The sequence below is a fragment of the Eretmochelys imbricata genome, chromosome 2, assembly GCF_965152235.1.
Source record: "Eretmochelys imbricata isolate rEreImb1 chromosome 2, rEreImb1.hap1, whole genome shotgun sequence".
Taxonomy (NCBI): Eukaryota; Metazoa; Chordata; order Testudines; family Cheloniidae; genus Eretmochelys; species Eretmochelys imbricata.
The window spans coordinates 85,183,555-85,207,571 of record NC_135573.1 but is presented as its reverse complement, the minus strand read 5'-3'; the positions used below and the strand labels follow the sequence as shown (position 1 = coordinate 85,207,571).

The 24,017-nt window shown below is 40.4% G+C and overlaps 1 protein-coding gene across 2 annotated transcripts in view; it reads left to right on the top strand.

The window, feature by feature from the left end:
- The window catches only part of DLGAP1 (DLG associated protein 1), a 196,941-nt gene that overhangs the window by 56,086 nt on the left and 116,838 nt on the right, over window positions 1-24,017 (top strand). For both annotated transcript variants that reach the window (XM_077809053.1, XM_077809054.1), the window contains exons 3-4: window positions 8,563-8,740; window positions 11,331-11,571. In XM_077809053.1, coding sequence (XP_077665179.1) covers window positions 8,563-8,740; window positions 11,331-11,571 — 419 coding nt within the window. The remainder of the gene's footprint in view (window positions 1-8,562; window positions 8,741-11,330; window positions 11,572-24,017) is intronic.

Genomic DNA, 24,017 nt, shown 5'->3' with positions numbered 1-24,017 from the left:
TGCAACAGCGACAAAATTACCCATCTGATGACCCATGTCATGACTGGGAAATAAGATGAATACACTTGAACGGCTTTGTTCTGTGCATGTTCTTCATTGCTTTTACTTAGCATCAGACAGCAGATGATTTTTCCCTTAAAGCAAAAGCTAACATGAAATTATAGTTAAACACAGAACTATGTGCTGGGTGCTCCCACCAGACGGGTTGAGGGGAGGGGGCACTTTCAGCACAGAAATAATTAGCTCCATGGGAACTATGCTATCAGGGATAGCCTAGAAAAATGAATTCTGGGATGTTTAACCAGCAAGAGGCAAAGATTTTTTTTTTAAAGATGCGTTAAAATATATTTTCTACACTGGCTGCTCCTCACAGCCTGACTAGTGGAGGTATTCATTACATACTTCTGGACACAGCATCATTTTTGTCTTGTAGAGCTATGACTCTTTATATTGAGATGACAAGAAACCCATGTGGTACAACACTCTGTTTTGTGCTATGAATTCGCACATTGAAATGCAGAAGACCGTCTAATTATAATTTTTTAGGGATATCTTATTTAATTGTCAGAGCTTTCCCAAAAAAATCAGTCAGTCACTGCCAACACATTCTCCCGACTCTACACACCTTTTCATGCACAAGTGAAACATTGTAATACTTGCTTACAGAAATCAAAGCATTTATTGGAACACTGCAAGTACCAACCCCAGCACACACAGGCAGGACTGAACATCCTCCTAGTGCTTCTGCCCCACCCTACCCCAAACCAAGACAACAACATAATATCAAAGTACACAACAACACTAAGAAAAAAAATACTGTGCCACCTATTGGTGGAGGTGCTGCCTGCACTGATCACATGATCATCTAATACATTTGCCATAGACAGCACAAGTACAATTTTTCCCAATCTCTCAAAAATAAAAGGAAATATTCCTACCATCAGATTTTCCCTGTTCCTGTAAACAGAAAAATCCTCCTTGTCCATCTTACCTTTTCCATCTCAGAGTCAATTTGAAGATACAGTGGCTTTTCCTGTAAAACATTCAGAAGCACTCCATTCAGACGGAATCCTGCTAATATAGTTTTACCCCGTAAGTGTATTTGAATAAAAGTCAGAGGCCAACTCAGGTAGGCCAATATGCACAGAGCACTAGTCACAAAGTGGTGTGCAAAGGGGGCTAAAAGTTTTCCTTTGCACTGTTCTGATCCTCAGTTATCTTATGGTTTAGACACTGGACTAGAATTCACTTGTTGCCTTTGCCACAGGCTTCCTGTGTGACATTAGGAAAATCATTTAGGGCGAGATTCTCCCACACTTACTCATATTGAGCAGTACCTTACCCTGTGAGTAGTCCCATTGAAATGAATAAGGCAAATGAATGGGGCACGCTGTGTGAGTAAAGGTAGCAGCACCAGGGCCTACATCTTCCTTGCCTCGGTTCTACATCTGGGGCTAATAATACTCCCCTGTCTCACAGCAGTTTGGTAAGGATCAATTCACTACTGTTTGTATGGTGCTTAGATAAAAGTTGTCCTCTTTGTGCTGTGTTAAAGGTGCCTGAAGACTTCTCTAAATTACACCATCATGTAATGGCCACAAGGGATCAAAACACAGATCAAGATAAGCTTAAGGACACCCCAACTACACCTTTATCTTTCCATTCTACTACTCACAGGGGGTCTGGTGTACAAGCCCTGTATAAGTAAGCTCTTTACCTCTCCCTTCAGGGCCACTCTTGTACTTGAGTGATCATCCCTGAGTAATGGAGATGATCATTGCAATGCAAAAAGGGTGCAACACACCTGAGGAGCTGGTTCCAGGATCTTTGAGTTCATCTTCTCATGCTGCTAATCATTGTATGCACTGAAGTCAGTGGGGCTAGCTAAGCCATTTCACTTCAGCTGTAGATCTTGCCCATAGTCAATCCTTTGTGAATCATAGTTGGTTGAAGTCTCTGATAATAAACTAAGGAAGTGAAAACTTGAAACTATGCTATATTGGCAGACTTATTCCTAAACAGAATGTTTTTCAAAGTTTTCTGTGGCGTTTCAGCTACTCTTTAAAGACTATTGTATAGTTATTGTGGTATATGATGATGATAATGATTTATTACACATTTATAAAGTGCCAATCCTGAACAGGTATGGAGCTGTTGAATAACTCTTTTGCTATATAAGGGATGCATTCTACAACAATTTAACTACCTGTATTTACTCCTTGCCTGTATTTTAAACCTTAGTTATTTTTTCCGCCGTTTTTAAACATAGTGAAACCTGTGAATATGGTCATCAGTGAGCAACAGTCACCTCCTCTAGTGGCTGCCAAAATCTCAGTCCCTGCGTAACTCCCCATCTGTCATGTAAACCAGCGATGTGATAAGTAGCCATCTGTGAAACACATTTCTAAACACCTGCTGAACTGGTCAGTTGTATAGTTAAGGACCAACTATCTGACCAAAATAAGTCAGAAAAAGAACCTATTTGCTTCAACCACCCACATCCAGAAACAATAAGAAGCATATACCATGGCAGAGAAATTAGGGATTTTGTATAGAACTGGGAAAATGCTGCAAAAAATTGTGCAAACAAAAGCTCAGATTTTCACATGGATTCATGCTTCTTTGGTATTTGCTTTCTATGAACATTCAAGCAATCAAAGTTTAGTGGTGCCTAGTGCACATGATCATGTCTCCATCTGATGGCAGGTCCCTCTGACTAGAACACCTTGCACTTATAGCCATGGAGAGATCTCCTTTAGCTCAAGCGGGTGAGGCCTTTGTTTTTGGTACCAAATATCCCAAGTTTGTTCCTTGTTGATGACTAAGGTATCTGTTTCAGAGTAACAGCCGTGTTAGTCTGTATTCGCAAAAAGAAAAGGAGTACTTGTGGCACCTTAGAGACTAACCAATTTATTTGAGCATGAGCTTTCGTGAGCTACAGCTCACTTCATCAGATGCATACCGTGGAAACTGCAGCAGACTTTATATATACACAGAGAATATGAAACAATACCTCCTCCCACCCCACTGTCCTGCTGGTAATAGCTTATCTAAAGTAATCGTCAGGTTAGGCCATTTCCAGCACAAATCCAGGTTTTCTCACCCTCCACCCCCCCACACAAATTCACTCTCCTGCTGGTGATAGCCCATCCAAAGTGACAACTCTTTACACAATGTGCATGATAATGAAGTTAGGCCATTTCCTGCACAAATCCAGGTTCTCTCACTCCCTCACCCCCCTCCAAAAACCCACCCCCATACACACACAGACTCACTCTCCTGCTGGTAATAGCTCGTCCAAACTGACCACTCTCCAAGTTTAAATCCAAGTTAAACCAGAACATCTGGGGGGGGGGGGGGGACTCGTTACAGTGGACCAGACATTTGCAGAAAGCAAATTTCAAAGATGCATGCATGAGTATTTACAAAAAACAATTTTTAATTTGTTTATACTTGTGCACTGAGTTTTGTGATTTGTTATATTCACTGTTTGCATGCTCATCCAATCAGTGAACAGAAACAACACCAGGTGACTTATTTGATTAATTTGTAAATAATCAACACAGTTTGAATTTTTTATAACAAATATTGAATACGGGCAGCAAACTGCTTACAATCAATCCATAAAATAAAACAAAAAATGAATTAATTTGATTAACAAATATATTTGAGGACCTTCTGATCTGCTTGCAGCTCTACAGAGAGCAGTAATATAGTTTGTATTCATCTGATAAATTTTTTGTAATGAATTATTAATTTAACTTGGATTTTATGCATATTCTCAGTGCTCCAAGTAAATGACATACAAGGAATTACTTTCAAGAAATCTACTGATCAGGTTTTGGTAAATTGTTATTAAAAGGCTCTGCCAGCCACAAATAGAGGTGATAGCTAGGTCAGCCATTTTATTTTTAGTGTTCTCTGTGTGTGTGTGTGTGTGTGTGTGTGTGTGTGTGTGTGTGTGTGTGTGGTGTTGTGTTTGAGCACTGCTGGAGAGTATCCTAAATGAAATTCCAGATTCCATTTGGAAATCTGGAATTATTGCCCCAAGAGTAATCTGAACATTTTTTATATCTAGTCCATCCAATTACTGACTCACTGATTGAAGAAGGCAAATGAATGACCAGTCTTCAAGTGGTGACAGAATTCTGTAATAATAATTATCTAATAGTAAACAGTTCAAATTCATTTTTATTAGATCATCCAGAGAACATGGCATTCCAATTGTGGCCCTTACTAATAGGTTTTGCAGTATTGTCATAATTACACCTGGGGTCTAACCATTAAACTCAAATATGTAATACTAGTTATTTGTATGTGCAGTTTTCCAACTGCACATACCAATAACTAGTATTACATATTTGAGTGCACAATATCTGTAATTGCTTGCAGAAATTAAACACAGAATGGCACACAGGTTCTCTTTAAATCAGCCTCATGTGTGTATTTCTTATGACTAATTTTATGTTTTCTGTCTCTCATTCTCATTCATTCATACACAGACATACACAGACAGTAGTGAGGTTTCCATTTCAAAATGGAAAACTGACTTGTTCAATATTGTGACCAAGCCATCTTTGTAAGGAACTGAGGGCATCCCCCCAGGAAAAAAAAATCATGTTTGATGTAGAAGAGCTGTTCCTTTCAACATTTACTGCACTCTGTGCTCTTTTAAAAAAAAATCTCTAAAGCTGTTTGTTTAAGTGGAAGGCCGTGATGGAGACCACTTTGCTGTGTAGCTGCCATCCTCTTTATATGGTGATACAGCCTGTGGAGACCATACTGTGCCATCTTTATCTACGTAGAAAGTTGCTCAGATGGAGAATTTCATATAGGGACTTGTAGCTTTGAATGGCTGAGGCTGCAATTTCTTCAATTTTGGGCAAAAGAATTTGTGGCCCTGCTGTGCCTAGTAAGGTTCAAGTGTTGTCAGCCACCGGTAATATAAATTTTTTTTTATATTACCTGCAGTAAATGAGTCTGCAATGGATAACAGAAATACAGTTGGCTACAAACTCTAGTTTTCTTAAAAGGGAAAATCAGTACCCTAAATGGACCATACAAAAGCAAATATTCCTCTTAAAGGAGAGAGAGAGAGAGAAAAATCAAAGGATGAACTGAATTTATAATTGTTTTTCCAACTGCCTTAAAAGTACCAAAACGCCTCATTATTGAAGATAACTTATTTTAGTTTCTACACGTTTTTCTTTCCTTTCAAGAAATTCTTCAGTGTCAAGCCTCAACAAAACATCAAATGAGTTGCAAGTCTAAAAATGATTCCCTCATGCCCAGAATACGGGACCCCCTCTGACCTGTCCCAAAACATCATCTCTGAAATGTTTTACTAACAGAAATATTTGAAATGTGCATGATCAGATAACTATGATGAACAAGGCAGTGCAATAACTTTAAATAGCATTTGTCCTGTAAAACAGAAATGATTTTCTTTGCTACAATTTCAGTATACGAAATCACAACCAGAGAGTCACTGTTGACACTGGAATACATACAAAGTATTATTCCCACTTATGATGACAATATTATTGCTTTGGGTCAAATAACACATCAGTTAAGGAAATGTGTTTATCGTTGGTCTGTCTGGCCCAGTGTGATGAAAGAGGACCTTCAGCTTCTAGCTAGTTCCCCATTTTTCTAATGATGTGTTCATTATAGGTGGAAAAACAGAAATGGACTTTTCAAACTTTTGAATTTAAATGAATGTGCATTTACAAGCTACTTAATGCGTTTCCTGAAAATGGAAAATAGCTGTTTGACATGAAAAATGCCTACCAACCTGGCAGCTATTGTCACTATCCAAAACAACTATTGAATGTAACCAAATTACACCCATGTACCAGTATATTCTTGGAATGATTTACTATAAGGTTAGGGTTAGGTTGTCCAATCAGTCCAGCTGCATTTTGTGTACATTATATGTTTACAGTTAGCGGCCCTTATCTCCTAGAATTGCCTAGGAAGCAAGCTGTCAAGTCTAACTGGAATATGCTGTAAAATACATACATAGATAGGATATCAAATGTATATTTCAAAAGATTAGCACCAGGTTACCTCCCTATGAGACAAACCCTAAGAGGAACGGAGCACCTGCAACTCCCACTGATTTCAGTGTGAACAGTGGATGCTCAGCAGCTCTGTGCTTGATGAACCAGTCAACTGTATGGCTTTCCAGTAGGCCTTTTCTTCTACCCTTTGGTCCTGGTGACTTATTACTGTTTAATTTATCAATTTGTTCCAAAACCTCCTCTTATGACACTTCAGTCTGCGACAGTTCCTCAGATCTGTCACCTAAAAATCATGGCTCAAGTGTGGCAACCTATCTCATATCCTCTGCACTGAAGACTATTGCAAATAATTCATTTACCTTCTCAACAATGACTTTATCTTCCTCAAGTGCTCCTTTAGCAGCTCAATTGTCCAGTAGCCCCACTGATTGTTTAGAAAGCTTCTTACTTCTGGTGTACTTAACAAAAAATGCTGTTCGTTTACGAGCCTTTGGCTAATTGCTCTTCAAATGCTTTTTTGGCCTTATATTGATATAATAGGCATCACATTAACTTGTTGGAATGATGATAATCAGTGGGACATAGTAATACCAGGGTACAAAATATATACCAATGACAGAATAGGTCATGCTGGTGGGGGAGTGGCACTATATGTGAAAGAAAGCATAGAGTCAAATATAATAAAAATCTTAAATGACCCAAATTGTACCTTTGGCCTGTAATTATGCCTTTTCACTTGACTTGCCAGAGTGTATGTTCCTTTCTGTTTTCCTCAGTAGGATTCTTTGTTTCTAAAGGATGCCTTTTTGCCTCTAACCACTTCATTACTTTGTTGTTTAGCCATGGTGGCACTTTTTTGGTCCTCTTACTATATTTTTAATTTAGGGTATACATTTAATTTGAGCTTCTATTGTGGTGTTTTTAAAAAGTGTCCATGCATCTTGCAGGCATTTCACTTTTGAGACTGTACCTTTTAATTTCTCTTTAACTAGCTTCCTATTTTTGTGTAATTCCCCTTTTGGAAGTTAAATGATACTGCGGTGGGCTTCTTTGGGTGTCTCTCCCCCACCCCCACCCCTACCCCCCGAGGGATGTTAAATTTAATTGTATAATGGTTAAGGCTAAGATTATGTCATGGGGGTCATGGGTCGTGGGGGGGCTGTGGGTAGCAGGACCCCCTGCAACTGACCACCTGGCACCGTAGTTGGCGATCCCTGAGCTGCCCAGCCGTCCCCGCTGGCAGGGGTCTCCCCTGCAGCAGCTCAGCTGCTGCAAGCAGCCAGGGCCCCACCGCAGCTCCCAGTCACCAGCGGTGGCAGCAGAGGGATCCTGGAGCTGCTCAGTGACCGCGGGCAGGGGGCCCCTGCAGCTCGCAGACGCCGAAGCTGCTCAGTGGCTGGGGGCAAGGGCTCCCCACTGTTCCCCAGCCTCCGCCACTCACACTGCCCCACCCTGCAGCTCCCCTATTGCCACGAGCAGCAGGGGTCACACTCCCCACACAGATCCCAGTCCTGCAGGGTAGTGGGGGGTCCCCCCAGCTCTAGTTCCGCAGAGCGGCAGGGGGACCCCTCCCTGCCACTGGGCAATGGGGTCCCTGCAGCTCCCAGCCACTGTGGGGGTGGGGGACAGGGTGCTGGACCCTCCTCCCTCCACATTTTGTTTGGGATATTTTTAGTAAAAGTCAGGGACAGGTCACGTCTTCCATGATTTTTTGTTTTTTGTCCGTTACCTGTCCCTGACTTTTACTAAAAATATCCATGACAAAATCGTAGCCTCAGTTATGGTCGCTATTATCAAGTGTTTCAGCTCTTGGACTAGAGCCTGTGCTCCACTTAGGACAAAATCAGGAATTGCCTTTGCTCTTTTGGGTTCCAGGACTAGCTGCTCCAAGAAGCAGCCATTTATGGTGTCAAGAAACTTTATCTCTGCATCCCATCCTGAGGTGATATGTATCCAGTTAGTATGGGAATAGTTGAAATCCCCCTTTACAGTTGAGTTTTCTGTTTTTATAGCCTCTCTAATTTCCCTGAGCATTTCCCATCACCATCCTGGTCAGGGGCGCATGGAATTTCTGTCCCTAGAGATTCTATGGTACAGTTTGGTTCATTTAAGATTTTTATTATATTTGACGCTATGGTTTCTTTCACATATAGTGCCACTTCCCCACCAGCATGACCTGTTCTCTCCTTCCAATATATTTTGTACCCTGGTATTACTGTGTCCCATTGATTATTATCATTCCACCAAGTTTATGTAATGCCTATTATATCAACATTCTTATTTAATACCAGGCACTCAAGTTCACCCATCTTAGTAGTTAGACTTCTAGCATGTGTATAAAATCACTTCTAAAATTTGTACTTATAAACGAACTGGAACTGGCCGATTTGCTGTACTGTACTGAATGTATAAATGCCCCAAGGTTACATAATTTCTGGTTTTAGTCTTACTTTCCTGTAGAACAATTTACTGTCATTCCCAGTCACAGTTAAGCTATTTGGATTTGATGAAATGTCTCTTTCCCACTGTTTCCTTCAAGGATATCCAGCGAACACTCTCCAAAACTTCAAATCCGGAGCCACAGTTACTTGAGGGCAGTGAGTGAAGTCTCAATCAACAGGAGTTTGGACAGTCTGGACCCTGCAAGTCTGTTAACTTCTCCTAAATTCCGTTCCCGGAATGAGAGCTACATGAGAGCCATGAGCACGATTAGTCAGGTGAGTGGCAAGCATGCACGGCTAAGAACAAGATCAAAATCAATCCCCAGCCAGTTCAGCTGTATGTGCAATGTGTAGAACCAGAAACCCTTTTTGGTTGTGCAGTGAAGTCAGACATGTAACAAATTACATATTTTCAAAAGCATTTAAATTTTAAAAGGACTTATGGGGATGTTTTTCATGTACATTTTTGTGAAGGACTAAGATTTGAAAATGTCATAGTCTAAATTCTGAAAATTGTTTGGTGATTTTGGTTGCACAACGTGAAATGTCTTAAAGGGGCCTGATTTTTAGTGGACAGGTGCTCAGCACTCCCTCTAAGAAGTTTCGGGTTTAGCATACAAAACAACGAGTCGCTTCTAAAAATGTAGGACTTGGATTCCTAGTGAGAATGAGTTTTCCTTTAAGGAGTGAGGACCATAAAATGTTTGAGGGGGGAAAAGAATAAGGGTTACTGGTATTTTATATTCCACAATTGTTGTTTTGACATTAATTCAATATTTTGAAAAGGTTTATTACTTCTTTTACGCATTATTTTTAATTCTGATAGAGCTTTGACTTTACGGTGTACATGGTACATATGTGTTTGGTTCACATATTAATTATGAAGATGTGCATTATTTTCCTGAAAAATCATAACATCCTCTTCTGTGCCAGCTACAGTCTGTCAGTTGAATACTGTGTACTTTGGGGCATTTTAAATTGTGAGTGTTGACACAGTGGAATATCCTGCTCCTGTATAAAATATGCATATGGAGTCATCATGCTGTCACATCTGTCTAGCTGCCATGCATGCAAAATAGGATCCAGGTCAGGGATGTGTTGAGTGCCCTCAACTTTGCTTAAAAACAGTGGGAGCGAAGGATGCTCAGTACTTCACAAAATTGGGCCCTGAAATGGTGCTCAAATAGAAGGTAATTTTCTTTGGGAAAACTTGAATGAATATGCACATTAAAACTTCATAGTCAGATACGTTATTCTGCGAGGGTATTCTCACATGTATATTTTTTGCCAACTAGCGCAGGGCACTGCATTTCATTTGGTGTTGTATGCTCTAAATCACTGGTAATAACTCATGCTGTAGATGACGCTGTCACAGTTTTGAACCTCCAATTTTATGCCTGCAAAAGTAAAGGCCAATTTAACTGGACAGTACATTTTCAGTGGAGATTTCCTTTTTGGACTTAGATCAATTTTCATTTTAAAGTATTCATGGCATAAAAATAATGCTGTCCCTGTGTTCATGTAATATAAATATCAAGGCATTCTAAAAGTGTCACTAGTTGGACTTAAGAAGTCCTGGCCCCATTAATTCACTGAGTCTTTGCCACTGACTTTAGTCGGGCCAGGATTTCACCCCTGGACTTCTGTGCAGGATAAATGGGCTAGAGGAGTGACTTCGGTCCAAGATGAAGTCTACACTGCTCAGGCAGGGATTGCTGAATGTGGATGTTCGAAGGAGTCGTCTGCTTATTATACGCTGTAGGGGTCTATAGCACTAGCATAAAGTATAAGCAGATGCTGTAGAAGCTGAGTTATGAAGGAAGCCAGCAGAAACCAGCAAACTGAAATTGTAAGTGTGGGATAAAACTATTTGACTCCAGTTTAGACTGATGGATGTGTGAGACGGTTGAAGCTATCTATGCTCCGAAGAGTGTAGGCTTCCTTGCCAATAAAAATAGGAAGCTTAAAAGAAATCCTAGAAGTGAGCTCTGGGAGACACCTGTCTGATAATCTAGTTTATCCCCTGCCAATGTAGGATTGTTCTTTAAAGCAATCAATCTCTTTCCACTAGTTCCCGTGGAAACTTATTCCACAGTCTAATAGATTTCACTTTTTAGAAATATGGCCTGAATCTCAGCCTATTTTTTCTTAAAATTCATCCCAGTCTAGCATCTTTCATATCTTCCTCGACCACCCCACATCTTCCCTTGGTCTCTGTGCCTTTGGAATGCCTGAGAAATAGTGAAATCATGGTATATATTATTGTCTCAGATTTGCATTTTCCCTATTGTGATTATTATAATTTTAATACCAGTCTCAAGGCTCAATCCTGAGTTTAGAAATGTGGGTGCCCATTGCCATATAAGCACAGGCAAATGGTTGCAGCATTTGTAAGATACCCGGCAAGGCCATGTGGTTTTGAGTGTCATTCAAGCTAGGAGAGTCTGGCTCTTTGTTTCTCTCTGGGAGCTGGTTCTCAAAAAGGGTTAAATAGTCTGTTATAGCTGCCAGCCAAGGGAGTTAGTCCTTTCATTCAAATTGGAGAGGCTCAGACTCTTAATCCTAGAAGTCCCAGATTTAATCCCTGCTGTTGGCCCAAATAGGGTTACTTACATGAGATTGGGACTGAGCCCTCAATGTCCACAGCTCTGTTTTCTTCACTCTGAATATGCACATTTTATATTTTACTTGGAGAATTGTTACTGCGTTAAAAAAAAAAGATTTAAAGTGTAAATCATTTACTGTTCAAAGGGAACTTTTAATGGAAATTTTAGGTATTGTTCCATCTTTGTTTGTAAATGTTATTACAGGATAGATTGATCTAATGAGATATAATTACAGGAAACTACCTGTTCTTGGCCTGCAGGTGAGTGAGATGGAAGTAAATGGTCAGTTTGAATCGGTCTGTGAGTCAGTGTTCAGCGAACTAGAGTCTCAGGCCGTCGAGGCCCTGGATCTGCCAGTGCCAGGCTGCTTCCGCATGAGGAGCCACAGCTATGTGAGAGCAATTGAGAAGGGCTGTTCCCAAGATGATGAATGCGTGTCCCTGAGGTCCTCATCTCCCCCACGCACGGCCACCACAGTGAGGACCATTCAGAGCAGTACTGGTGAGTAACAAAGAGGGAATTCAGGAGGGGGCAAAAGAAAGGCACCACTTGGCACAATATATATTACACTAGGGGTCAAATGCTTGCTCCAAATCCTTGCTAGGCATGAAATGCACTGGAGATGCTAAGTTTGTTCTGCGTATGTGGATCAGACTGGGAAACCTGCATATCCCCACATACCATAGAACCATGCTCTTCCTGGGAGCAGGAGAGTCAGTAGTGTAAGGAGAGACATGCAGATCCACTGACTCAAAAACACAGGGGTGGGGAGAACAAAGTGGTCACATCTGCTACTCTTTCTGTTCCCAGGAATGCAGCTACAGCTAGGCTGTGCAGGAGCTATACATTCTGGCCCTTGTTGAAATGGATCTTTATGGGCCCACAGCTGGGCAGATGGTTATTGGTACCAGTGAAAATTCAGATTCAATTTGCTCAATGCACAGCAGTTTATTGGAGAAAGAATTACACAGTCGATAAAAGGTTATATAATATGTCTCCCTAATAAAAAAAGAACAGGAGTACTTGTGGCACCTTAGAGACTAACAAATTTATTTGAGCATAAGCTTTCGTGAGCTATATCCAATGAAGTGAGCTGTAGCTCACGAAAGCTTATGCTCAGATAAATTTGTTAGTCTCTAAGGTGCCACAAGTCCTCCTTTTCTTTTGGGGAATACAGACTAACACTGCTGTTACTCTGAAACCTCCCTAATAAGCCTCCGTTCCCCAAGCATAAACCCTCAGTAACTATGTTGGCCTTACACAGTATCCTGATTGGCAAACAAAGCAGGTATAGCTACCAGTCCTAGATAGAGACTTCTTCTTCTTTTCTTCTCTTTTTTTTCTCTCAAATGTCCCCCAAAGCAGGGTCTTGGTTACCCCAAGGCCCTCTGGTTCAAAAGTCCTACAAAAATCCCTCATAGCAGGGTGTTGGCTGCCCTAAGACCCTCTGTCTTACAGCATCACAGAACTCTTCAGATGTTAATTGGGGAACTAAGAACTGTACATATGATACTCTTAACATTTATACCCTCGGCTCTCAAAGGAGTCACATGTCCTCAAAATATGCCCTGTGGACGTTTCATTACTTGTTTTTCCTAATTAATATTTTAAAAGGAACTGCAAAACAGAGACCAAAGATCAGTTGATATTTACCCTCTCATCAGTTGTTCACTTGAGCTCTTAGGGTGGTGCCATCCAAAAGGGTCATTTTGACCCTGGTCAGCCTGTGCCAAGCTCATTGATTGCGTGTTTTTGCATTTTCTCTACTTGGTGAGTGGGCCATCGGCTGATATGTTCCAAAGTTCCATGTTGAAACACACACACAGATAGAGCCTCCGATCACTCTCAGTAAATTTCCATACTAAGTGTCTGATGCTAAGAGAATCCTGCTCCCAGAATCCTCTAGCAAATTCAGACATATCAAGCCATACCAAAATCATGTTTGTCACATTCATTCGTATCAATCACAATAATTCCTAATAATTTAACACCATCCTAACAGCCCTCACCTGTTGTAAATCAATGCACTCAGTGGAACTATGCTGATTTATACAAGCTGAGGATTTGGCCCTCTACTTGCAGATGAGTTGAGAGGATCCTCTTGCATAATAAAACCTGCATAAAGTCCTCCTCCTTGCGGTGGTGTGAGCACATTTTAAAAATTGGAGGGGACGAGAGGTGGTAATGAATTACTCCTTCAGCCACTTTGCTTAAACAGGATAGCAAAAAGTGGGGAAGGGGCATGTCCGTCTCACTCCCCTGCCCGTCCTCCTAATGGGGTTCAGGCTTTGTAACAGAAACCAGAAGATATGAGGGTGATGATTTTTTCAAATCTTTTAAATTATTTATGGTTGCTTAAAAAAAAAAAAGAAAAAGAAAGAAAATAAGAAACTCTTGCTCTTTGACGTGCAAAGATAACCATGACTGTATCCATTCTACTGCCTCACGCAAGCACCACTTCATTCTACATTCAGGTTGCTAGAAGCCATCTCATATTCCACCTACCATTTTTCCCATGTTCTGTTAATTCTACAGTCTTTCCTAATTTTTTCCCCTTTCTTGTGTGTTATCTCACGCTTGCAGTTGCTTGAGTTCCTTGTCTCTGATCTCTTTCCCTCTACAAGGCCACTTTTTCAACTGGTTTTCATCGTCAAAAGGCTTTTTCATCAAAAATGTGCCGCTTAATTTATACCATTTAAAATATCAAGTGTAAGCATTATCGGATGTATGTTGGCAACGCATCATAAACTTCAAAACATCTTGAACAATTGTGATAGCACAGTTCTCTTCTAAACCAATGACTAGTAAGAAACAACTTCCAAACTACAGTGTTATGAATGTGAAAGGTCATTTTTCTGTGTGCACGATTTATCCATGTAATTTGCACCCAATCGCAGCTGAGGGATTTACATAAAATGTGTGTTGTTTCATCATACAGTAATAGTTCATTTCCAATGCGTTGGGAGGCTTGCAGCTGAAGGCAGAGAGCCTGCAGTACGTAGGTGCCATTATTAGCCTGTAATGGATGCCTGGAAGTGAGAGATATCTTTTCAATAAATTGATTTTTTCTTAAGAATGAGAAAAGCTATGTTAAAATGTTTCCTGTTTTAAAATAACTCTAAGCATCAACCCACATAAGAAGAATGTCCATTCTTTTTGTACTTGAAAGGAAGTTTTGGTGGTTTAGAAAAAAATTGGGTGGGGTAGGGTATGAGTAAGAGAATGAAAGATGATTGTAGATGATCCCAGAGGACTGAGGAGAGAATGTGGGTTGGAGAATATGGCCCTAAAACTATAATCTAAAGAAACAGATCTTTAGTCATTTGCTACTCCTTTTCCAGGTGCCTCTTTAAAGTCCGGAGAGGGGAGCACCTGCAGCCCTATACTGGACATTGCAGAAGGATTTAAAAGACTGCTGCATGTTTCCATTCTTTCTCCTGTGTTTTAGGAATTACTGGGTTATTCTGCCTTTTATTTTGTCTTTCCAGGCTCTTCAGGGTCACATTTTGTCCTTTATTACCTTTTTAACCATACCTTTTGTGGGGTTCACAACCTCAACTGGTAGTTTAATTCCATCTTATAGCATCCATGTAATAATCTCCTTTGCCCTTGCCTCAGGCTGATTCACAGATAGGCAGTAATGCAATAGTCAGCCTAGGTAGAAAAAAGAAGATCCTTTTTGACCCATGCAGTTAGCCAGAAATTCAGGGGTTTTGCAGGTTCTTCCAAGTTAGGAGGAGAAATTGATGATGGAGTTAGGTAATTTTGATGCAATCTTGTGTACATTCTTTGTAAATAAACAAGTCCTGTTTCTGTGAACACAGGAGGAATTGAACAACAGGAGAGAGGTTTTCTTGCTCACAGCTCCAAACCCTTTCAGCCAGCACTCGGCTCAAAAAGTGCTCTTTCTCTAGGCTTTTCTCAGGGCCACATTCCTAGTTTTTATTCAAGCTGTGTCGGGTGTTTCCTTGCTGCCTTCTCTCTAAACTTCTCTGTACCTTTTTCCTCACTTTCACAGATGCAGTCTTTCACAAAATAATAGACACCAAAACCCCTCTGCCCACATGTGCCTTGCATGTATCTTTGTTTTGGGCGGTGATGTGGCTGGGGTTGGGGTGGAGACCCCTATTGTTTCAGCTATCTGGTTCTATAAAGGAATTTAACCATTTCTTACCACCATTTTACATGATGGGTGGTGGTAATTCCCACCCCGTAACAACAGATAGTAGGTCTGTTAGATGGATACAGAAGGAGGGGAAAGGAGTATCGGGTACCTCTCCCTAAAGGTGGTATAACAGATATATTTGCTGCAGATATCAGACACAGTTACAATAAAATCTACATGCACTTAATAGTCCAGGACTAGAAACCTGTTCCACCTACTCCAGAAATACTGGCCTCTATTAATTCACGCTTTCACTGTCAGTAATAGGCAGCTAATGAGGAAAATAGGAAGGAGCAAAACCTCTGGCAAATAAATTGTAAAAGTATCATAAGGCAGGCCAAGAAAGAATTTGAGAAGCAACTTGCTAAAGAGGTAAAAACTAACGGTAAAAACTAACATTAGAAGCAGGAAACCTTCCTAAAAGGCAGTGGGGCCACTAGATGACAAAGCACTCAAGGAAGACAAGGCCATTGCAAAGAAGCTGACCAAATTCTTTGCATCAGTCTTCACTGCAGAGAATGTTAGGGAGATACTCACATCAGAGCTATTTTCGGGTGACAAATCTGAAGTACTGTCCCAAACTGAAGTGTCAATAGAGGAGGTTTTGGAACATATTGATAAGTTAAACAGTAATGAGTTACCAGGACCAAATGATATTCACTCAAGAGTGCTGAAGGAACTCAAAAATGAAATTGCAGAACCACTAACTTTAGTATGTAACCAATTGATGAAATCAGTCTCCTTACCAGATGACTAGAAGGTAGCTAATGGACTACGGATTTTAAAAAGTTCTCCAGAGGGAATCCTGGCATTTACAGGATGCCTTAGTGCTGGGGAAATTGATTGAAACTATAGTAAAGAACAGAATTATCAGACACATAGATAAACATAATTTGTTGGAGGAAGAGTCAACACAGCTTTTGTAAAGGGAAATCATGCCTCTCCAATCTATTAGAATTCTTTGAGGGAGTCCACAAGCACATGGATAAGGGTACTCAGTTGATATAGTGTCCATGGATTTTCAGAAAGCCTTTGACAAGGTCCCTCACCAAAGGCTCTTAAGAAAGACATGTAGCCATGGGTTAAGAAGGAAGGTCCTCTCCTGGATCAGTAACTGGTTGAAAGATAGGACTCAAAGGGTAGTAATTAATGGTAAGTTTTCACAGTGGAGAGAGGTGAACAGTGAGATCCCCCAAGGATCTGTACTGGAACCTGTGCTGTTCAACTTATTCGTAAGTGATCTGGAAAAGGGAGTGAACAGTGAAGTGGCAAAGTTTGCAGACAATAAAAAATTATTCAAGATAGTTAAGTCCAAAACATACTGCAAAGAATACAGAGGGATCTCACAAAACTGGATGACTGGGCAACAAAATGCCAGATGAAATTCAACGTTAAGTGCCAAGTAATGCACATTGGAAAAAACAATCACAACTATACATATACAATGATGAGTTCTAAATTAGCTTGTTACCACCCAAGAAAGAGATCTTAGAGTCACCATCACCATGGATAGTTCTCTGAAAACTTCCAATCATTGAACAGCAGTGGTCAAAAAGGCTAACAGTATGCTAAGAACTATTAGGAATGGGATATAAAATAAGGCAGAAAATATCATAATGCTACTATATAAATCCATGGTGTGCCCATGCCTAGAATACTATGTGCAGTTCTGGTCACCCCATCTTAAAAAGGATATAATGGAACTAGAAAAGTTTCAGAGAAGGGCAATAAAAATGATTGGGGTATGGAACAGCTTCCATATGAAGAGAGATTAAAAAGACTAGGATTTTTCAGCTTGGAAAAGAGATGACTAAGTGGGGATATGATAGAAGTCTATAAAATCATGAGTGGTATAGAAAAAGTGAATAGAGAAGTGTTATTTACCCTTTCACCCAATACAAAAACCAGGTGAAAATTTGATGAAAGATGAAATTAATAGGCAGCAGGTTTAATACAAACAAGAGGAAGTACTTTTTCACACAGTGCACAGCTAACTTGTGGAACTCATTGGCATGGGATATTGTGATGGCCAAAAGTATAACTGAGTTCAAGAAAAAACTGGATAAGTTTATTGAGTATAGGTCCATCAATGACTAAGATAGTCAGGGACACTGTACTTGGGGCATCTCTAAATCTCTGACTACCAGAAGCCAGGAGTGGAAGACAGGGCTGGATCACTCAATAATTACCCTGTTCTGTACACTCCCCCTGAATTTCTTGTATGGGTCACTGAAGAAGAAAGGATACCAGGCAAAAAGGACCATGGTCTGACCCAGGATGGCAGCTCTTACGTTCTTATCCTCTAAGTGGGCCTGCCACTCGCTCACTCAGACACACGGCCATGATTGTACATTGCAGCAAAGACTGTCTTAACTGCTTCTGGCCTGGGGGTATACCAGATTAAGTTACATGAGGTAGTAGGACCAAGAAAAGGAAAGAGAAAAAGGAGAGTTCCTACCCAGTCACTTGCTACAAACTCCTCTTCTTAGAGACCCAAAATAAACAGATTTACTCTAGACTGAGTATAGATATCCATGGCCTCAGTTATCACAGGTTTTACTTGTCATCAGTTTCCTGAGGAGAGCCTTCCTTTTAACTTGGTACAGAATTTTATTTGATCACCTCTCTCTCACTTAATGGGTAATGACAGCACATTCTTACATGGCCTGGTCTACACCTAAAACTTAAGTCAACCTTGCTACGTTGCTCAGGGATGTGACAAATTCACAGACATAATTAAGTCCTGGTGTAGACACCGCTAGGTCAACAGAAGAATTCTTCCATCAACCTAGCAACTGCTTCTCAAGAGGGTGGATTTAAATCAACATTGCTGTAGTAAGTGTCTACACTACTGCAGTGTAGCCGCAGCGCTACTGTAGCACTTGTAGTGTAGACATACCCCAGAGGACTCAGTCCCTTATAAATGCATACTCCACTGACATCTGGCCGTGACAATATTATCAAAAACTTTTGGTCCCTGTGCTGGTCAGCACTGGTCATCAAAGTCTATAGTGGACAGGAGAGCTATTATTGGATGGGGGCAAGATTCTTCCTTTTTTTTTTTTTCTTTCAGTGAAACCAAATGAATCTGAAATAATCAGAGAACTGATAGGATATAGCAACTCTTTCAGGACCGCTCAAATGTGACCTCCGTGGGGTTTCATGTAAAATTAAGCTCCCTAACTCTTCATTTCATTCAGTTTCAACTAGATATTTATAATATGTTTAAACATCATAGGCTCGATTCTGCAAGTATGTAGCTCTCACTGTAGAGGCATAGTTACAGCCTAACCAGAACTGACGTCTTTTTTCAATCTATCTTAAAATTCAGTCTCAACTTCCATGAAGGCCTTATTTAGCTACTTTTTATCCAGCTCTTTACTGGCTCTGCCTCACTCTTGGCATTTTCTCCAGCTGTGATTCCTCACTAACTGAAAATCAAACTGAAAATCCTAAGAATTAAAATGTTCCTAAATTACTCAAGTATCTGTTTCTTTATGGACAGATTTGCCCTTGGACAAAAACCTCTGAGAAGTCTAACAGAACTTTGAAATAGCTGGTGCTCAGTCAGTTCCAACTTTCTCCCCCGGGTACATGTGCATTTTATTTCTAAATACTGCCTGCCACAAGTTCTTTGTTTATTTCAATTGCAGTTTTTCTATTCGGTATGCAATCCCCTTAGATATTTGTACATAAAACACCTACCCTGTCTTGGCCAGATATCCAAAGGAGGAAATAAAAGCAGCCTATTTAGCTGAAGAATCTAAATTAGCAAGTACTGAGTAAAGGATATTTTAAGTTTTAAAATCATAATTCAGTTCACTTTCCAAAATGAAAACCTCACAAAACAAAAAAGCCTTTTATCCCAGCCAAAGCTGTGCGACAACTGATATACTGTGTAGCCCGCAGATTACAAAGGGACCAACAACTTGATTTTATTTTATTTTTTTGGTTGGTTGGTTTTGGTTTTGGTTTTGTTTTAAACAGAGATTTTTGAAATCTCAAAAACCGTCACGGGACAGGAAAACCATTTTCTACCTAGCTCTATTATTGTGTGGCTTTTCTGTTTGCTCTTCCCGCAGTCCCTTACTAGCTTAGATCAGTACACTCATTCAGAAAATTCTAATAACCCACCATAGTTATAAGTAGCTTTACTTCACTAACTAGGACATTTACAATATTCATACTATTACACACTATTATATCACACTCTATTATATGTCAGCAACCATAGATTAATGCGTAGCAGCTTTTCGTCTGTCACAATGTTTATGTGATACTCGATTTCATTTTATTAAATATACATTTGAAAGCATATTTGGGATCCTTACTTTAAAGTAATATCTAGCTTTGTTAGCATGGCAAAGTGCTCCTTGTGTGCTCTCTTCATAGCTACATGATATAAAACAGGGATTAATAAAGCAAAATCTAAGAGGAATGTTTTGTTTGTTTGATTGATTGTTTGTTAGCTTTCCAGTCAAGCTACAGTAATAGTATGACTTTTGCTTCCTAAATGTCTTCTTCATGCACTGTGCACGGGGCATGTCTCCATCTCTATATCAAGTAGTAAGATCATGTTCTCGTTTTTTCATTTTAAAAGCAAGGATAAAATACAGTTTTATGTGGAAAGCCTGTTTCAGCTGCAGTTTAACTGTCTTCTAAGAATTCACAAAAATTTTGCCAGACTTCAGTGAGCTAAGTTTTCTGTTTCATCATGTAGTATTCCATCCATCTGATCGCTAATTGAAGGTATCAGTTTTCTTTTTATTTAACTCTTTTTTTTACTTTTAATCCCATTTTCCTTGTTCCCAACTCAGAGTTTGTTTCTATATCAGCCAGTATATCCATATACCAGAAAAATACAGTACAGTTTGTGATTTTTTCTCAACCTCTTATGACTATCATGTATGATACTTTTTTCTTTTTACCTGTTTCACTTACTCTTTCCCTCTTTAGCTTCTTGAGGTCAGCCTGCTCTTAGCGAATTCTTTGTTTCCTTGGTCAGCCATCCACACTTAGAAGAGCTTTTTGTCTATCATATCTTTTGCCAAATCATCTTGGGGGAAAAGTGTATTATTCAGCTACATGCCCTATGTGTAAGAATTGTTGAAAGTGTCTTTCAGTTTGATGAAGCTAACTATAGAATATCTGATTGTGAGAGTTAATAGGGGTTTGACAGGATTAAATAAATAAGAAAGCATGGATTTATCCAGAGAAGGTGGCTTTATCAGACATGCATAGATAATCAGTTAGTTTTACTAATTGAACATATTGGGGGTTCATTCATATATAGTTTATATGGTGTAATTGTGATTCCTTCATTTGAATGTCTTTGTATATTTGAATTAATTTAATGTTTCCTCTGGCTGCCTTTTGTCATGTCGGGAATGGGAGGATTTAAGCAAAAGTTGGATTCCCTTCTGCCTTAAACTCCTGTACTCTGCTTGCATCATACATATGTGACACTTTGGGGATTCACCCAAAAAGTAAGGGGTTGTGTCACTCCTTGCCCCAGAACCCTGGGTGCTTAAGTGTTGTGCAGCTTTGGCTCAGAGCTCTGACACCAGAGCCTGCTTTTACAGCCCAGTGACCTCACCCTGGCCTCCACCATCCTGGTTACTTCTAGCAAGGTGACACCAACAGTCCTTCCAGCCCCAAGTCTACCCAAAACCAGCTCCTTTGCAGTGCTCAGCCCCTCTCACTGTAGCACGCACAAAACCTTAGCAAGTTTGCTGCTATGTAGACAGAACGCAGCACAAGCCTGGCAGTTGATTGAGAATGTTGCTCTTCACTTTGAAACACTGAGATGGTTGTGGAATAAAACAAGATTAAGTTTTTTATCAAAAACAGATATTTAAGTGTTACCAAGTAGAAGGAATTTAGAAACTGTTAAACAAAGTAAAAATATGCTCCTAAGACTCAAACCTGACTTAATAAACTCGAGCCTTTTGTTCAAAGTAATTTTCTCACCACAGTTATTCTTCCAGCATGGCTGGCCAGTTCTTTGAGCTCTGTGCTGGATCCTGGCTAAGTGCTTGCTTTCTTTGTCTCGTCCAGTGAAAGATGCCCAAATGGCTTTCTCGTTCTGCTTATATCCTCAAAGTTTATCCTTGTTTTCAAAGTCAGGAAGCCCTCCTGGGGGCTCCGCTTGCCGTGTCCACCAGGGAGCTGATACCATGTTAATTTTTGCAGTCTCCTCCCGTCACCGTGGTAGTTAAGCGGCCATCTCCCCCACTCGCTGGTTTGATGGCCTTGTTTACCTTTTATGTATATGTATTTCTTTTGTTTCTCTTTGCTCAATTTACATTAGAGACACATTCAAGCAGGCAGGACCACATTTCTTCAATTAAAGCGGGGTGAGTTAAGCTCTACCTGCAAACACATTTTAAGAGCATATTTCCAGCACATATTTAGAATTTTTCATATATCACCCATATACACACACAGCACAATAATAATGATGACCAGCACTTACCCGTTCTCATATGACACCTTACATGACACCTTTTAGATACAGATTATAACAACAGTGAGCTGGGATGCATTGAGCTGGTCAGGCCAACTGAGACTCACTGCTACATAGCAGGGAGCCCCTTGCCTTCTGGCATTGGGGTGCTTTTACAGTCAGAACATGCTTATGTGAAATTTATATGCATCATTGTGTGATCAAAGGTGCCAAACCCATTTTGCGCAGATTCAGGAATCAGATTTGGTGCGATATAGGCTTTTTCATCAGAACAGGAGTGTATGAGTTCACATGCGCCAAAATTTGCCCAGTGTGATTATTTATTACAGCTGCACCCAGATCCCCAGTGAGACTGAGATCCCATTGCGCTGAGTGCTGAGCAAAGACACAGTGAGAGACAGTCTGTGACCTAACAGTTTTACAGTCTGAGGCCTTAATCCTACAAACACTTATGCATGTTATTAACTTTACTCATGCGAATAGTCTCACTGACCTCAGTAGCACTAATCAAATGATTAAAGTTAAATATATGCATAGTGTTTTACCAGCTCAGGGCCTAAATTGAGACAAAATGCAACAAGCTGATATAAGAAACAAGTAGAGGGAGTGGAGGACGTGTGATGAGTGTAACAGTGACTGAAAGGTGGTTCCGTCACCTGGCCATGGGCACACGTTGCAGGCTTGAGAGTTAGTTATTGGTTATTTTGTTAAAGATATCAATACATTTGAAATTTTAATGATGTCAGTGGTCCCCTGGGTAAATATTGTTTCAAATCAATAACTGGAGGCTGGCATCAACATATTTTCAACTAACTTCTTTCGTTGCCTGAACTATGAGTGGATCTAGGCATCAGTTCTGATACAAGAAGAGAATTCTGATCTCAAGGAAACAAATTTTCTCTGCTAATCTGGGCTAAAATCATGGGTGGCAAGTATCGTAGGTGGGGGGGCTGTGCCTCCCCAAATAGCCTAGTGTGACCCCGCCCATGCTCCACCCCCAGGCCAGGCCCCCTCCTGCAGTTCCCAACTGGCTGGGGCTGGCTGGCCTGCCTCCTGCAGGGACTCAGGTCGACTGGTGCTGGGGCCATGCTGCCCGCCCAGCACTCAGACCATGCTGCCCAGCGCATCAGGGCTGGGGACACTGCAGCCATGCTACCTGGTACTCTGGGTTGGCCGCCCGGTACACCAGGGCTGGGGCCGGGGGCCACGGTGAGGGTGCTCTGGGTGGAGGGGAGCAGAAAAGCAGGAGGAGCAGAAGGGGAGGGGTGAGGCCTTGGGCATAAGAGAAGCGGCCGGGAGCTAGCCTTCCCCAATAGCCGGGTCACTGGCTACCCATAGCTAAAATTGTTGTGTGTCCCAAAATATAAAATAAAAATTAGACAGTTTCCACTTACTAGATGAATTATGAAAGGACTATATAGCCCTTGTCAAGAAGACTGTATGCAAATTAGTCCTCAGTTCCAATGAAACAAGAGAATTCTGATTCATATTTTGCCCTGTAGAGATGCCACTTACAGCTGAGCAGAAAATCATTCAAATTTTACCTTATATGGAAGTCTTACTAAGCTTCTAATTATTTTTGTTGACCTTCTCTATTTCTGCTGCATCCTTTTTGAGATGGGAGTGACCAAACTGTCTTCAAGATGAAGATATACTGCAGATTTGTGTAGTGGCATTACATTTTCAGTATTATTCTCTGTCCCCTTTTTAATACAGTCTAACATCTTGTTCACTTTTTTAAATATAGCTGTGCATTTAGCAGATGATTTCACTGAGCCATCTACAAGGGCTTCTAGGTCTTGTTCCTGAGTGGTTACAGTTAATTTAGAATCCATCAATGTGTAAGAATAATTCATGTTGTTCCTTCCATTGTGTATTACCAGGTGCCTTTCTGCACTCATTTTCAACTGCCAATGTGTTACCCAATCACTTAGTTTTAAATCCTTCTGAAGTTTCACATAATCCTCTTTAGACTTCACTAACCTGAATAATTTTATGTCATCCACATATAATAATTTTAGCACATTGAGATACTATTGGACTTTGCAAGCACTCACAAACATGACACCTTACATGACACCTTTTAGATACAGATTATAACAACAGTGAGCTGGGATTCTTTGGTTTTTTGAAACAACTGAGTCATTTTGTTTTTAATCAAAACCTTTGTAAGAATTTTTAATAAGTGGATTTAATGAGCACAGCTCCTGCAGGGTCTCTCTACTACAGAACAACTCCTTTGGAGCCATTGCACTTCATCATGTCAATAATCCCATTTCAAAGCTCCCATATTGGATATTTATTTACGTGCTCCAA